Source organism: Mustelus asterias, chromosome 5, assembly GCF_964213995.1.
Source record: "Mustelus asterias chromosome 5, sMusAst1.hap1.1, whole genome shotgun sequence".
NCBI classification, from domain to species: domain Eukaryota; kingdom Metazoa; phylum Chordata; class Chondrichthyes; order Carcharhiniformes; family Triakidae; genus Mustelus; species Mustelus asterias.
In genome coordinates, this window is record NC_135805.1 from 76,706,570 (window position 1) to 76,724,741 (window position 18,172).

Genomic DNA, 18,172 nt, shown 5'->3' on the forward strand with positions numbered 1-18,172 from the left:
ATTGAGAAGAGACCTAGAAGTCTGATTATACTCGGTGTTAAATATGACCACCTAATGCAGAGCAATAATCATCAAAACCAATAGGCTGCTGAAACATAAACTGTTTACAGTCAAATACAGGGAAAACATGATCAAATTGTATTCTGCTGCTGTCAGACGAAAACTTTGGATGTTATGTCCACTTTTGAACACCAAGATGCCAGGTAGATGTTGAAGCATTGAAAGCAACATATGAGTCAAAGCTGGTTGATTGCTAGTGTCTGAGATCTGAGCTATGATGAATGACTGGAGAAATGTGGATTTTTCAGCCTTGAAAGAAGTTGTTTGAATCTGATCCTGTAGAAGTGTATAGAATATTTGATAACATGGGAATCCAAATCCTGGAACTTCCTTTCCAACAGCACTGTGGGTGCAATTGCACCAGAGGGACTGCGATGGTTCAAAAAAGAGGTTCACTACCACCTTCTTAAGATTCTTTCCAACCTTTTCATTACCAACAACGCCCACATCCCATGAAAAAATAATAAAATTTGCTTCAAAGTAAATGGCATTAAGAGTTAAGGGGGGTGGGGGTGGGGGGCGGTGGGGGGGGGGGGGGGGCGGTGGGGGGAGGGTGTAAAATCATGAAAGATTTTGATAGGGTAAATAAGGAGAAACTATTTTCAGTGGCGGGAGAGTTGGAAATCACAGGACACTGATTTAAAGGAATTAGCAAAAGATCAGAAGCAACATGAGGTTAAGAAAAAACTTGTGCAGTGGGTTCTCATGATTAACTGACAGCGTAAAGCAGTGGTTCCCAAAGGGTGCGGCGCGCCACACTGGTGCGGCGAGAGAGGATGGCAAGTGTGGTGGGAAGATTCAAGGACAATCAAAGAAACATTTAAACATGGTTTAAACAAGCATTGTTTTATACTTTCTGGATGTCCCATGATCATATTATAAAGTAGTTGTGTTCTATGTTATGAATCAAGCACTGCTAGGAGTTGTTTTTTTTTTGTTTTTGAATGTATTTCTTATCAATACAAAATTCGGTGTGGCGCGAGCAAATTTTTATTCCGAAAGTGCGGCCCAGTGAAAAAAGTTTGGGAACCACAAATGTAATAGCATCTTTCAAATGGGAATTGGATATAGACTTGAAGGAGAAATTGTTGCAGGGCAGTGCGGCAAAATAGAAAGCTCTTTCAACAAACTGGCACAGAAACAATAGGCTAAATGCTCTCCTTCTGTATCATTTCATGGCGGCAATTCTCCAACCTCGCTGCACCATTAGTAGATCGCGTTAGTCCTGGAGAATATTGTGCAGGCCTAAAAATCCGTTTTGCACCCAGCGCCAAACAGTTTGTGATTCTCCCGGTCCCTTCCTAATGGCGCAAACCGGATCGTGCCTGATTACCACATTTAAAGTATTGCGACAATGGCAAGAATCACTGCTGTTCTCCACCAGCAGAGACCTGGCGCGATTGTCACACCGGAGGAGGGGGGTGGGGGAGGAGGCCACTAAAGCCCCTGGGTGGTCGGGGGCATGGCTGGGTGGTCCCCGTCAGGCAGTGTCCATCTGGCGGGGACCACCTGACACACTGGTGGTGCCCAACTGCCACATGGCCAGTGCTCAGCAGTGGCCACAAAACAGCTAGTGGTGTCAGTTGGGCACCACCAGTGTACCAGGGGCAGTGTGGGTGTGGGAGGGGTTGTGACTGGGGTGTCTTGCAGGGGTGGATTGTGAAGGTGGTCTTGATGGAGCAGCATGTCAGGGGGTCTTGAGGGATGGGCATGTAAGGCATGGGGACTCATCAAGAGGGCCCTGATGCCGGCGACCAATGTCAGGGAGGATGTGGGGGGACATACCACCTTTGAGGGGGGTGGGTTGGAGGAACCTGATGTCCATGGGGGAAATGAGGGGGTCTCCCAGTGCACTGAGAGATCAGGGCACCCTTGTGAAATGGTGCCCGAGTTTAGGTTACGCCTCTCCCCGCCCCCCCCCGCCCCACCAATACTGTGCAAAACTCTCAACTCGCTGAAAAAGTGACCAAGTATGAGAGGATTGTGGTGTGTCTTGCACCTGACAGACTGATGCAGATCACTCCATTATTCTCGCTGTTTTGGTACTTCGAAATTCCGCCCCATGTTTCTACTTACAGGGAGAGATGCATCATCCTCTCCTTTGGGATTTATGCTGCTTGATTTTTCTTTCATATTTGCAGCCTGCTCAGAGTAAGATATTTCTAAATTGATATCAGCTGCTTGTTGAACACCTTCATCCTTGATAGCCAGGTTGATCAGCGGCCCTGGAAGGAAACAAGATGATTTTTATTGTCCTAACTGAGTGCCTGTCTTACTGAGTGTTCGACTTCAATACTTACTGCTCCTTCACATCTCCTGCTGCAACATTCTACCTTATGAATGTGAGACATGTGGAGCATTGTAATCAAAGAACAACCTACAGGTAGAATATCCTTTATCCGTACATCTGAAAACTGAACACATCCAAAAACCGATCATTTTTTGAACAGCTACGCAGTTTATTTATTTGTTAAGAAAGCAATGTGACGTTATATTACAGGTGTAATAAAAGTGTTAACAGGTAAGAAGTAGGGTGTGTGATAGTTTGGCAAATCATAGAATCCCTACAGTGCAGAAGGAGGCCGTTCGGCCCATCGAGTCTGTATCGACTCTCCGACAGAGTACCTTGCCCAGACCCTATCCCCATAACCCCACATATTTACCCAGCTAATTCCCCTAATCTACACATTTTACGACACTAACGGGGAATTTAGCGTGGCCGATCCACCTAACCCACACATCTTTGGAGTGTGGGAGGAAACCAAAGCACCCAGAGTAAACCCATGCAGACATGGGGAGAAGGTGCAAACTCCACACAGGCAGTCATCCAAGGCCGGAATTGAACCCGGGTCCTTGGGGCTGTGAGGCAGCAGTGCTAAGCACTGTGCCACCCCAATGGAAAAAGAACTTAGTATTTTCAGAATATAGCTAGCCTAGACGTAGACTATTGAAATGTAAGTAGGCCTATAGGTCAACCATATATGCCATAGATCTGAAACTGAAAATATCTGAGTACCGAAATGCAACTGGCCCCAAGGGTTTCAGATAAAGGATACTCAACCTGCATTATATATTAAAAAGGCTAACATATCACAACATTTTATGGGAATTGAATCTATTGGTGGCATTGTGGGCATAAATCATCCATAACCTAAAAAAATCAGGAACTCCACTTTGGAACGGTGAAAGTTAAAAGAAAAAATACATTTAACTGGTTCTTTAGGAATTGCAGAACACATTTTTTAAACAGAGCCAAATGTTTGGCCTTATTAAACAATTAAAAAAATTAAATTAAGCATTAACTGAAAAACACCCACTAATAGCCAGAGCTGAACATGATCCATCATGTAAGAAGAAAACTTTGCAACTCAAAAACTAAATATGTGAGTCAAATATTTTTTCATCCAGTTGAGCAATAGTAACTAGAAAACAAGTGGCATAAAAGTCAAAATGGTAAAAATGAGTAGACTTCATATTTTCTGTAAAATATAGGTCATACCTTTCATTTTGTCAGAGGTATCTTCTCTTTCCTTTCCATCAGCTGTAGTAGCTGAAGCTTCATTTGTACTTGAGGCCTGAAAGTCAATATAAAGACCTGTCTATAACTGAGTGTACAATTCAGCCACAATCAAGTAATCACAGAGTGAGATTGATGGTTGATATTATTCCCTCATTAGCTGAAGGACTAAGAGATGAAAGGTGGCAACTCAAACAGCTCTGCTATAAAGAATAATGGAGGGAAAGGAATACAAAATGAAGTGTATTAGAAACTTCTCTCTTCCGACAGTAATAAACAGTGTGCACTTGTTGAAGACGCATAGTTGATGGTAAATAACACTGCCTTTATAAAATAATCTTTCTACTTGTATTTATTTTGGATGTGCTTGTATTTTTACAGTGCAGAAATATGATTATTTTTAAAAACCTGTTTTATAATTTTTCTATGCTATTTGCTTTTTGCCCTTTAGTTCTGGCTGCGTGACTTCCAGTAACGCAGAGCGGGAATGGGCGCTATAACACTGCAGTTCAGGGATGCCCCGGAGCCACACGGAGCATCAATTGGCTGAAGGTGAGTTTTCCGCCCCTCACTGGAATTACTGAAATATCATTGTGCCTTTGTATTTTACGTTGAGGCTGAGAGTAATATTGGTGAACTTTTAATGTTGTGTCAGGAATGTGCTGTTTCTCCATGTGGCTTTTCTTTTTGTCAGCTGGCTATGTGTTGACAAAGAAATGGTGTATAAGTACATGCAGAAAATTGAACAATATGGCACAGGTTATGGCTGGTTTTAATTATTTTAATTATTATTACAAGTGATCAGAATGAGAGAGATAATGGACTGGAATTTGCCACCCCCCCCCCCCCCCCCCCCATCCCAGGGCAGGCAGCAAGTCAGCCTAACTGTCCATTGACTTTCGGTGGGACTGGACAATCCTGGTGACGGGAGGGTCTGGAAAACCCTGCCCAGAATCTCTCATGCTCATTTCCTGTATCCTCCGATTCGGAAAGTTTTTGTTCTGTAAATTGTAGTGAGTTGATAAAGTATAAACACTCTGGTGAAGGATGGGGCACAGGAGGCCCCTCCTTGACCAATGAGATTTAATGAAATAAATAGAGGATGGACAGAGGAGGGAGTTCGAATTCCCTGTTAAATCAGGTGCAAGGAGAGAAATTGGAAAGGGTAGACTGGATTAAAAGAGAGAGAAAAAAGAAACAGAAAAGAAAGAGAAGGTAAAAACCTTTTGGGGTGGAATTTTCCCGAAGATCAGCAAAGGCCAATAGCAGGTGGGAAAAGCGGTGTTGAAGCCGCCAGCACCAAATGCAGCTTTCTCCACCATATCACCCCATCTTGGTAAAAAAATAGCAAGAGGCGGGTTCCATGAGACCATGCTGGCAGAGCCCATCCCACCAGCAACTTAGCTTTTTTAAGATAGGGGTGCCATTTTTAAAGGCTGCCTCAGTGCACAAAAGTTAACCAGGAATGCCCTATGCAACGCCCGCTGGCACTGCCCGATGGCAAAGAGACAGTGCCCAGGTGGAGCCGGGAGCAGTGCCCATATATTGCCCGGGCAAGACCCTTCCCTGCCACCATCGCTTCCCCCCACCAACCCCCCAAGTGATGCACTACCTGAAGTCCTCTGAGAGGCCTGCTCACTAGGTACACTCATTGGGAGAGGAATCTTGGTTCCAGCCTGTCTGTCCTCACACCAACATGAATGGACTTACTTATAGAAGAGGGGGAGGATGATTCAGGCATAGAGTCCTGATAATGATGTTCCTGACACTGATCTCATTATGTCATTGACGTGGGATGCAGGCAATTGTGTCACGCTTTTCCGGCAGCATGAAACTTGATTTGGGCCTCATGCGAGATTATCTGCTCGTCACCAAACCCGTCCAAAACAAAAAACAGGAGGGGAAAATCCCGGCCTTAACATTTTCCAGTTTTGAAATTTCTAACATTTCGCTATCTGGAGAAATGAGACTCCACACTTTTAATTGGTCATTTTAGGTACCAGAGAGTTTGATTGATAGTCATCAACTGTTAAAGATTTCTTGCACTTACAATTACCAGATTTAACTTTTTGTGGTGACTTTTCTGGACAATTATCGTGTAAATGTAACAGCACCATCGTAGTTGGGGAGGTCATGCAGGAGATGCTGTTTTTATGAAACTAATAGAGAAGCACTTTGTTTAAGTGTTTTGACTGATCAGCACATTAACAATGGCATGTACTGATCATGTGCTTTTACCCTTCAAATTCTGGGCCAATGTAGCATTAAGAAAAACTATTGTTGGAAAACGATATTTAGTTTAAATATTCAGCATTCAGATTGGGTTTTACATTTATTGCATGCATTAAAAAAAAGAACAAGTATGTTTTCCTTTCCCCACAGCCAAATATGAAAAGAGACGATCGTGTTGTTGTCGGATGACACTAAATAATGGGAGCCCGATTTTGTATTTGTGACCTACCGCTGGTTTACTATAAATTACAGCACAAGTGATGTTTTCAAAACGGGACACTGGAGGCAGGACATTATTTCACCACAACAACTTGTATTTATGTAGCACCTTGAACACAATAGAACAGCTCATAGTGCTTCACTGAGCTTAATAAAGCAAAATTTAATACTAAGCCCCACAATGCGAAATTAGGGCAGATGGCCAAAAATTGGGTCAAAGAGATAGGCGTTAAGGTATATCTTCAGGAAAAAGGTAGTCGAGAGGTGGAGAGTTTTATTGAGGGAGTTCCAGATCTCGGACTCTCAATAACTGAAGGCATGACCATCAATGAAGGAACAGTTAAAAACGGAGATGCACAGGAGACCAGAATTAGAGGATTGTAGTTGTCTTGGAGGGTGTGGCATTGGACAAGATTACAGAGGTAGAAAGGGGCAAGGCCAGGGAGGAATTTGATAACAAGGATGGGAAATTTTAAATCAAGACATTGCTTGACCAGGAGCCAATGTAAGGCAGCGAGCCAGGGGTCATGGGTGAACAGGACATGGTACAAGTTAGGAGAAAGGCAGCAGAGCTTTGGCCTCCAATATACTGAGATTAGAATGTGGGAAGCCAGCCATGGGTGCAGGGGAATGGTCGCATCTAGACATGATGGAGGGATAGATGAGGGCTGCAGCAGCAGGTGAGCTGAGGTTGGGTAGAGTTGGGCAATGTTGTAGAGGTGGAAATAGGTGGTCTTAATGATCATACAAATGTGAGTTTGGAAGCTCATCTCAGGATCAAATGTTACACCAAAGTTGGGAACATTCACTTGAAATGCAGCATTAAGACATTGTAAATTGAGTTGGAACTTTAAACCAAGAATTTTGTGTCGGATATCCTGGAATTAAGATTGATCATACATAGATGGACAAGTGTCCTGAATCCTGGAGAACCCTGAAAGGCAATGAGGAGGAGAAACACAGGCCGGGATTTCCCGGCCCTTAGTTTCGTGGAGGATGATTCCCCCGCAGCAGATTTCCCGGCAGTGGGACAAGCGAGCCACACAAAAAGCCATAGACCTCGGCAGGACTGGAAGATCCCACCAGCAGTCAGCGGCAAGCTGTCAGCCCCTCCAGAAAACACGTTGCTGGGAGGCAGGTAAAATCCCGGTCACAGTCATTGTGTTGTGATATAATGCGTGACATGGCATCAAGTATAGGATACATCAGTGGTACATTTTGCAACCTGTTTATTTGAACTAAAACCATGGCTGGAATTCTGCCATCCCGCCTGCCACTAGAATTCTAGCGGGCGGGACGGACCATGTAAAGGTCCATTGAAGTCGGGTGGGAATCTCCGGTTTTCAGGCGAATGTGGCCAGAGGATCCCACCCCATAAATCTAAAAATGAATTTTGGTGATATTAGAAACCAAGTGCTTTATGGCTTGGATGGCATTTCTGATTCAGCAACGTAAGTGTGGAGAGTAACTCGCTTCATTTGAAATGTGCCGATTCCTCTAATTATAACAATTGACTGACAAATGTCAGATTAATCATTTACCTTTCATGTTCTTATATCACCAGTAGTAATGTTGAAGCAACGTGTGACTTTTTAATGCTACAAATGTATTTAAAGGCCGGTGTTTTCCGGCTGCTCATGCCGGCCGGATCTTCTGGTCTTGCCAATGGTGCATCCCTGCTGTGGATTTCCCAGCAGCGTGGGGTGGAGTCAATGGGAAATCCTACAGGGAGGCCAGAGCATCCCAAAGCTGCTTTTCTATTCTGTTAGATTGTTTTATATAAAGGTACAGATGTCCTCTGTGGATTCTGTGAGTGACATAGTTAAAAACATTGGAACTTGCTGTGTGGAGAAGCAGAAGTTCAAAATCTATTCTTGTCTCTTGGTACATTCCAGTCCCAATACATTGTGCCAGTGCACAGCCCATCTCTGTTGAATTTTATTACCAAGGGAGTTCCGTTTTTATGCCCAGTTAATTTATCGTAGTATAATATGTTGCCTGTATTCAGTTTACCTACCCTCGACACCTTTGCGGGTTACTAGACTATAAAGAAAGTTCACGCTGGGCAATAAACAGCAAGATATAGGGGACGATTCGCTCAGCCCACTGCGCTGCCCGTGTAGTGTAATGGGTCGGGAGACACCAGTGGAGGCCGTTTCACGGGCTACCCGGAGGGAGCCACGGCCTCCGCACATCTCCAGGGCTAAGTTTTTCAGCGTCAACAGCTCCACGCCAGAGATCGGCACGGAGCTGATTCAATGTGGAAATCTTCATTTGCTTCCAATTAGCAGGCCCACGACTGATGTCACTGGGCCTGCTAGTGTCTCCGCTCCCCCCCTACTGGGAGTGATTCACTCCAGCTGGATTTACTCCTGTCCCCCACTAATAGGGAACAGGCAGCCCAACTCCAATGGAGGGAAGAGAGGCTATTGAGGGCCCCCCAGGAGGTCGGGGGTTAGGGGGGATGCCTCTTGGGCAATGCCAGCCTGACCCCCTGGCACTGCCCAAGGAGCAAACTGGCACTACCCACTGGGCAGTACCAAGGTACGAAGGGGTGGGGCGAGGGAGTCCCACTGCCACACTGCATTGGGATGGCTGGCAGAGGAAGGGAAGAGGGCGATCAGGGAAGGCCATCCGGGTGGAGGGTGGAGCTGGGGCTCAGGGCTGCCAGTGGGGTAGGGGCTTGTCATTGAGGAGGAGGTGGGGGAGGGACTCTCCAGGGGCTGGTCATCGGAATGGGATCGGTGGGGGTGTCGGTGAGATTGGGACTGCGATTGGGGGAGGTGGGGGTTTGGAAAACCAGTGATGGGAGGGTTGCCAGGCTGGCCAGTAATTGGGAGAACCAATGCAATGGGGGGCCAACATGCATGCGCCGATCTCCATGCTGACAGATCAGCACATGCCCGGTGGCCCGCTCAGCGCAATGCTGCCGGCCTCTTGGATGGGAATAGGTCCCACCCCCAGATTTCCGTAGTGAATCACGCTAGGACATTGTGATGCACAGAGTGTCGAAGATTCATTCTGTAAATCAGCAGGATTTACTCCCATTGTCCCGCACGGAGGGAACTTAGAATTTTTTTGGGGGAATCCTGGCCGTAGAGTACACCAACCATGACATACTTTTCTGATTTTCCCTGCTCTTGCATGAAATACTGCAGCTATTAATGTTCAATGTTTCATGTTCAATTTTTCTACTTTGTCTAAATGTTTTGGAACATGTTTCCACACAAACGCACCAGATATATGCAAGTTGTTGTTGTCACCATACCATATGACCATGTTAAGATTAGTGGCGTTCTCCCCATCTCCTCTTTGGTGGGACACCGGCAGAATTCGCAGAGAATGGTGCAATTGGTTGACAACACTGCGTCTCTGGGAGATCTGCTACTCACCCACTTACTCACTCCAAGTTGGAGCAGGTAGTCAGGAGAACCCCATAGAGTTTCAGGACCAACAAAGAACCATTATTCCGAGCTTATATATTTAAGTCCTTGTTCCTTTAACTCTGATGGTTATTCTTTGCCTTTACCATCCTATGAATCCTGCCAAATGCTGCCTCCTTATTATATGGGGAGAACTGTCTTAAACATCGGCAATTGCTGAGATTAAAGTCTCCATCACATAAGCCCTTTTTAGGATACCCAAACTTCTCGAGAATGAGAGGCCTGCTTCATGGCTTTCTATTAGACTGAATGCACCCTCCTACCTGTGGTCTAAAAATGTTCCTGACATCAGGGAACTGTTGTTTGTTCTTTTTCCTCATTGTCATTGTAAATGTTTCCACTCTTCTCTGAACAGCTTCCGCCTGGGTATGGGTTAGAGTTGACAGTAAAGTTATGCTTTCTTGGGTGTCTCCGCTGACTAGGCCTGAAAGGCCTGCATCCTTCAGCCACTCTGCCTCCACTTCCCCCTCTGCACAGGAAGCAAAAGGAAAAAAATGAATGCAAGACAGAAAGCGACAATAAAGAAATTTAATTCATTAGACTGATCTATCCCCTTACAATATGGGGCTCAATTCTGAAACATGGTTGCCAACTGTAATTAAGATGTGGAGATGCCAGCGTTGGACTGGGGTGGGCACAGTAAGAAGTCTCACAACAGCAGGTTAAAGTCCAACAGGTTTATTTGGAATCACGAGCTTTCAGAGCACTGCTCCTTCATCAGGTGAGTCACCTACACTCAGCTGATGAAGGAGCAGCGTTCCAAAGGCTTATGATTCCAAATAAGCCTGATGGACTTTAACCTGGTGTGGTGAGACTTCTAACTAATGTATTCCTGGAAATTTCATCGCATAACTTTCCTCCACACTGCATTAGTCACCAGCACATCCATCCTTGTGACACATTGCCTTCCTACGCCAATTGGAAAACAAAAAGACCTATTGCCAACTGGATGATGCTTTATTGTCGGCCAGTCTTTTTTTCCTTTTTTAATATTTTTATATCTGATAAAGAGAAATTTTCCAAAAAAATGACAAAAAAGACTTCTGTAATATCCTGATGATTTTTCTCCAGGTTTGCACATGGTAGCATCCTGGAGTTAGATCTTCAATTCCTGGAGGCTGGAGGGTTGCTACAATCTGAAATTGAACCAGGAGACATTTCTTACCCTGGAGAGAATGTGTAAGTTCGTTCATCGCATATATTCAAGACTGAGTTAAACAGATTTTTGATCAACAGGGGAGTCAAGGGATTTGGGGGGCAGGCTGGAAAGTGGAGTTAAATACACAATCAGATCAGATCTTATTAAACAGGTTTGAAGGGCCAAATGCCCTACTCTTGCTCCTATTTCTTATGTTCCAAAAAATGGTCTGTCAATGTCTCTGATCCAAGCATTTCAATCTTCCATTGTTTGAACTTTTGATTACCGAAGACCAAGTAATAAAAACTAGGTTTTTCAAATGTTGTATCTGCCCTCTACAGATGTAAAAGTAAATAAAAGACCTAGGCCCTAAAATTCCATGAGAATTCTCCTTAATCTCCTGTTATAACCTCGAGAGGACACTGGTGGATTTGCTGAGAAACGACTGTAAATTGCAATAAACCGTGATCAGCTCAGGTTGAGTGGACACAATGATGTATCTGATCAGACAAAGGCATTATGCTCCAGATAAGTAAATGGTCTGTGCTCTGTACATATTTTAGAGTTAATATGGTGTAAGAAAGTTCATTTTACTGTAACCTAGGGGTATTTTTGGCTTCAACCTATGGGAATGAAGGAAACCTTAAATAGTTTAAAAATAACATAGTAGTTTTGATTTCATACAAACATACATACAAACTCGGATAAGCAATAGGCCAGCTAGATGTTCGAGCCTGCTCTGCCATTCAAAAAAATCATGGCTGATCTGTCTGTAATCTCCCACTTACCCCGAAAACCACCCTTTGTTTATCAAGAATCTATCCATACCACCTTGAAAACATTTAAAGGCTCTGCCTTTTGAGGAAGGGAATTCCAAAGACTCACGATCCTCTGAGAAAAATAAAAATGTTTTCATCTCTGTCTTAATTGAGTGACACCTTATTTTTAACAGTGACCCCTGGTTCCAGATTCTCTCAGAAGTGGAAACATCCTCTCCACATCTACACTGTCAAGACCCCTCAGGTTCTTACATATTTCAAGTAGTCTCTTAGTTTTCTAAACTTCAGCAGATAAAAGCCTAGCCTGTCCAACCTTTCCTCATAAGACAGCCTGCCACATTCCTGTTATTTATCTGAACTGCTTCTAATGTATTTACATCCTAATGTGGTCTCACCAGTGTCTTGTATGACTCATGCATAAACACCCAATCTATGTATGAAACTGCCCATGCAATAAACGATAACATTCTATTAGCTTTCCTAATTACTTGCTGTAGCTGCATACGAGCCTTTGCGATTCATGCATTAGGGCACCCGGATCCCTCTGAACCTCAGAGCTCGGTAATGTCTCACCATTAATTCAGTTTAGTAACATTAGAGGAATAACGAAATAGATCTCACGTACCATCAGGCACTTTCACAGCCACCTCCTCTTGTTCTTCCTGGTCATTTTCCTGGGTCGTCTGAATGTGTTTCACTTCACTCCAGTAGTCATCCATGGACAGTTCGTCCAGAGAATCCTGGGAGTAGGACCGTTCGTACTGAGGTTTCTCCATTGTTTTTCTGGAATGCACTTGGTTCATACTGTACTGTCCACATCTCCGACTGTAAAGCAAAGAGCACACGTCTTTAAAAAGAGCTGCTTCACATTACATCTCCTACCAAAATATCTTTTGTTTCTTGGATTCACCTTTAAGAAGCTTAGCTGAAACTGTTCGGGATAATTTTACCAAAGTTGTTGTTTGTGCATGGAAGTAAGTAGTTTGATAATATAGTTATCAGTTAATGAATCTAAACAGAAACTCCAGAGTTTGAAATTTTATTTACAACCATTCTTGTAAAGTGTCACATGATGTTACTGTTAAATGAAGTAAAGTACAAATTACTTTTCTCTTTTCAGATACTGACAAACCAGTATTTTCTGTTTTTATTTCAAATTTCTCTCACTTTTTTATGAATACAGTCACATATATTGATGAGTGACAGATCTTCTATCTGTCTGTGCAAAACCACATCATATCAGCATGAAACATGACAGTAATGTAAACCGAGATAAAATAGTGTGGTGTTACGCTATATTGTTGGATCTGTACAGAAACCATTACCTGCTGGTGATTCTTCATGGCAGAAGACATATACTGCAATGATAAGTATGATATTGTCTTCTTACATTAAACTAAAGCCTAGTCTTATGTCAACTTAGTATATTACATCTGATTTGTGACAACGAGTGCAAGTGGAGAAACAGAATAATGGAAAAAATAAACAGGAAAAGAAGCAAATGGCCAAAACGCGAAAAGAAAAAAATCAAAAGGAAAATGCTGGCCTCTGAAAGCCCCGAGCAGTCTGCATGAGAGTAAAACGATTTGAGGAGGCAATTGAGTAGGGCAGCATGGGAAATGATCCCGGGGCAGTGGGGATCTCTGCTTTTTAAAAGAAGAGTTAATAGAACAAGCCTTAGGCAGTTGAATTGATCATCTTGCAATTGATTACAATCCTTGAAGCTGTTAATATATAATCCTTCCTCCCCAATGCCATAGCAACCGTGAGCAACAGAACTGCTTGAACGTTCCCAGTGGCCAACACTGCTCTGACTCAAACGGCAGGCAATACATCATAAGATATAACTTTTCATCATGCAGCATGCCTGTCCATTGTTTCTGCCTTGTTCACTGGCTCTCTGCCAACATGCTCCTGTAGCTTATATTGAAGGATGGTTCTATACCCTTCAGGAGTCCTTGAGAACCTCACTCACATTCAATTTTTCCAATCCGAGTCAAGAGTTGAGTACTGGTGGGCTAACAACAGTGCTACAGTCAAGCCGATTCTTTATTCAGAAGTATACTTTACTGCAGAAACTACCAGTTTGTTGATCCTTACTGATCTTCCCCTCCCTATACCAAGGGCACTGAGGCCAGTTCACATTATCTCACTGCTCATTCATTATGGATCACAGAAGAAGCCATGACCCACCTGGTCCATATGATTCAGTGCTATATCAGCTAGTGTATTGCCTCCATTAGTTGCTACAGCCACAGCAATGGGGTAGATTTTGACTTTGCTTGTATAAAATGATGGATAGAGAGCTTGCAGGCCATTTTATATCTCTCTTCTTTTTAATTTCCAGCTTTAAGTGGCAGCTGGATCACTTTTACCCATTTTATACAATAACACAAATCATCATCAAACCTAATATGTTCTTTTTCATTAAGTTACATTGTGGTTAACACAGCAAGTCAGACAATAATTCAAACAAGCCACTCATATGATGCCAATTAAACCAATAAGACAACACATCACAAAAGACCACTTATTGCATTGCGTGAGGACTTGATCTTGCAAAAGCCCCTTTTCCTCAACCCCGCAGTGTGTTCCAGACACCTATCACTCTCTGTGTAAAAAACATGCCCCTCACATCTCCTTTGAACTTTCCGCTCTCACCTTAAGTGCATGCCTCCTAGTATTAGACATTTTAAATCTGGGGAAAAAAATTCTGACTGTCAACCCTATCTATGCCTCTCACAATTTTACAGACTTCTATCAGGTTTCCCCTCAGCCTCAGTTGCTCTAGAGAAAACAACCCTAGTTTGTCCAGCTTCTCATTATAGCTCATACCCTCTAATCCAGGCAGCATCCTGGTAAAACCTCTTCTGCACCCTCTCCAAAGCTTCCACATGCTTCCTGTAATGTGGCAACCAGAATTGAACAAAATACTCTAAGTGCAGCCTAACCAAAGTTTCCTCTTCTCTTCCTCGCCAGATGCAATAATCTCTGTTTGACCTAAACAATCTGTCTTGATTCCCCACACACAATGAAACGAGAGATTGATAATATATTAACCTCGGCATTTAGCCACAAATTCCAGTGAAAACTCATTTAATGAGAAATTCAATTATAATAATCCAAACATTTACCTATAAATTCTGTTACACTTGTTAAGAGTCCTGCAGTAGGACTTGCAATATTGCAGTTGAAGTTGCATATCTTTTGTCACATAACCTGTGGGGGTCACAATAATTGTAAGTAACATCTTGACAGCGTGGTTAAAAAGGAGGGCTTTGCAGCTGCAGACTCAGGCCACTGAGTGGCGCCTGGGAGCAGGCAAAGATTGTTATTAATACCATTTTTATTATTTTCTTTTACAGTTAATTTATCGTTTAAAATGGTATATTTTTTCTGATTTATTTATCATTACTTTATTTTAGGTGCCCCTTCATTATTTTGAGAGTGTTGCTATCTCCACAAAATGCACTCTGTTACTGTGAATAGTGAAGTTTCTTGTCAGGGGTTTCCACTGTAGCAGTGGTGGGCAACCTGCAGCCCAGGGGCCACACGCGGCCCATCTGGGTTCTGAGTGCAGCCCACAAGACATTTTGTTAACCATTGCCCATGCGCAGTGTTGTCACATTTTGTTGAATTTTGTCTGCATAGTTTTTTTTCCGACTGGTATGATTGAAGTGATACTTACGCAAAGAAAGCGCAAGTGAAGTGAGGTGTGTGCTGACTGCAGACAGCAATGACTCTGAGAGCCGTGCGCTCCCTCTGCGTCCAAAGTGTAAATATTTATTTTGTTTTTACAATTTGAAGTTGATGGTCATTCTATTAATATATGAATGATTTAGCACTTTCTATAACTTGTTATAGAATAATCAACGTGTCTTAAATGCATTCAATCTTATTCATGGGGTCATGGTTGGTGAACAAGTCTGATTTCAGCCTTGCAGTCCACTGAGATGAATGAGGGCCACTCGTACAGCCCACTCATTAGCCTAGATTGCCCGTCTCTGCTCTGTGTGGCCTTTCATCCAACTGCTGTGATCACTTCGACTCCAAGACTCTCCCTCACAGTAACATTCTCGGGGATTTTTCCTGCCCTGCCCGCCACGGGAATCGAAGCGGGGGGGGGGGGGGGGGGGGGGGGGGGGAGAGACCATACAAAGGTCCACTGACCTTGGGTGGGGTTTTCTGGTTTTGGGACAAGCGCGGATGGAAGTCCCACCCTCTGTGTCTCATGACCCCAACTTAGCCATTATAGGTAAACACTATTTTCCACCGCTCCTGCCCAGACCAAAGTGTTTGTAGGATTATTTCATTGGCATTAAGCCACGAGGGATCAGTCCCCACATATAGGCATGCTGATGTCACCTTCTACCTCTCACAAGCACTCGCAGGTTTTCACTGCCTCTATGTTGCCAAGCTGTTTATGCAAAATCCAGCCTTGGAGAAGCCATAACTTTCTCTAGCTAAACACTGGGAATAATAAAGACATTTGGCCCCCTCCACAAACGCTCATTTGATTATTTTCCTGTTTTTAAAAAGTATGGTAAAAATGCAAGATTTTGCATTCAGTCATTACACTCGAGTTGCTTTTATACTGGCCTGAGACGGCTGATAGTACCGGGAGTTCCTCTTGCATGTTTAAGTTTGTTAGATTCATTCAGTTCCTATGGCTGGGAAGTCCAAGTCTCCCTGACGGCCAGATTTTGTGACCACAGATAGTTTATAGTGGAATCACCACAGTCTGCATAAGACTCTCAAAACAGTTGTCAGCACAATTAATAATCATCTAAGACAAGCGTAATAACAACTGAAGTTTTCCTGGTAGAACAGCCATTTCTTCCAAGACAGCTAAAAACTCAAGCACAACAATGTCCCCTGGAAAAAGACTTTGGCTGGAATTCTCCAACCTTTCACGTTTCATCACCGCTGCCAGCGAGAACGGAAAATCTGGCACTCAGCCAAACCTCTGCTCAATGCAACGGGACTGGAGGTGGGAGAATCTGGCCCTTTATCTAAATGTAAGTTATGGGTTAATGAAACAGTGAACATTGTTTGGCATGCGATATTATTTTATTTCCCTTGTGAAAGAGTTCAGAGGAGTAATATTTTCCACTAATTAGTAGCTTAGATAAATAGTAAAACTGTGAGATTTCCAAGATTGCAGGTAAATATGGAAGATAACAAAAGGTGAAAGAAATTAAAAACACAGCGTTCTGTCAAATAGTATATTTTTGCCGACAGGATTTAGAAAGGAAAATTAAAGTCATTTAAAGAGCTTGGTAATCATTTTCTTTGAAAATAGGTCCTTAATCTTGCTATGTGAGATCTCTTCCTCTGCTAGATGGCTCAATTGCATTGAAATGACGCAGCCCCTATGCACATGCCAAGGCCCCTGGCCTCAGGATCTCTGCCGGGGGTGGTGAAGAAAGATATGCCGCAACCGGAATCTCTAGCTTCAGGTGTTTTTATTAAAACAAGGCAACAGGTAAAGTTGCACAACACGGTGGCTCCACTCTAGTTCCAGCAGTACACCAGGTCTTATTTAGATAAACTGACTAAAGTACACATTTTACAGTTTTGTAATATCCCAAGCAACTAAGTGACACTCACACAACATGTGGACAGTGTCCCTAACTAGTAGGAGCAAATCACACAAGGATCCTTTACTGAACAAATCTTAAGCAAGTTAAAATAACTAAATTCAGACGAATAGTAAATGTCCTACACAGCACTGTTTCAACACTTTGGAAGGAGGAATGGAGGCATAGACTATTTTCTAAATGGGAAAATGCTTAGGAAATCAGAAACACAAAGGGACTTGGGAATCATTGTTCAAGATTCTCTTAAGGTTAACGTGCAGGTTCAGTCGGCAGTTAGGAAGGCAAATGCAATGCTAGCATTCACGTATAGAGGGTTAGAATACAAGAGCAGGGATGTACTTCTGAGGCTGTATAAGGCTCTGGTCAGACCCGATTTGGAGTATTGTGAGCAGTTTTGGGCTCCATATCTAAGGAAGGATGTGCTGGTCTTGGAAAGAGTCCAGAGGAGGTTCACAAGAATGGAATGAAGAGCTTGTCGTATGAGGAACGATTGAGGACTCTGGATCTGTACTCGTTGGAGTTTAGAAGGATGAGGGGGAGATCTTATTGAAACTTACAGGATACTGTGAGGCCTGGATAGAGTGGATGTGGAGAGGATGTTTCCACCAGTAGGAAAAACTAGAACCAGAGGACACAACCTCAGGCTAAAGGGATGATCCTTTAAAACAGGGATGAGGAGGAATTTCTTCAGCCAGAGAGTGGTGAATCTGTGGAACTCTTTGCCACAGAAGGCTGTGGAGGCCAGGTCATTGAGTGTCTTTAAGACAGAGATAGATTGGTTCTTGATTAATAAGGGGATCAGGGGTTATGGGGAAAAGGCAAGAGAATGGGGATGAGAAAAATATCAGCCATGATTGAATGGTGGAGCAGACTCGATGGGCCAAGTGGCCTAATTCTGCTCCAATGTCTTATGGTCTTACACCAGAAACAACATGTCAAGGAATATATTCTCTATTCAGATGGAGGGTCACCACGATTTGTGTTCCTTCCCACAAATGCTGTCTGACCTTCCACGGTTTTTATTTCAAATTCCCAGCATCTGAAATACTTTACTTTTTTTTACATAAAATAACATAGTACTGCGCGCTTAATATAATGGATTCAGACGCCTTTCTCTTTTAGCTAGGCACTTTCCACTTTGCTAAATGTCACATCGTTATTGCTGCTAATCATGCTGCAGTGAC

General features: G+C 43.3%; 1 protein-coding gene across 1 annotated transcript in view; it reads right to left on the minus strand.

Annotated features, from left to right (window-relative positions):
* The window catches only part of arhgap18 (Rho GTPase activating protein 18), a 77,394-nt gene that overhangs the window by 32,811 nt on the left and 26,411 nt on the right, over positions 1 to 18,172 (minus strand). The window contains exons 2-5 of the mRNA XM_078213717.1: positions 12,014 to 12,213; positions 9,735 to 9,940; positions 3,560 to 3,635; positions 2,137 to 2,285 (exon numbers count right to left, since the gene is read on the minus strand). Of these exons, the coding sequence (XP_078069843.1) occupies positions 2,137 to 2,285; positions 3,560 to 3,635; positions 9,735 to 9,940; positions 12,014 to 12,213 (631 nt within the window). The remainder of the gene's footprint in view (positions 1 to 2,136; positions 2,286 to 3,559; positions 3,636 to 9,734; positions 9,941 to 12,013; positions 12,214 to 18,172) is intronic.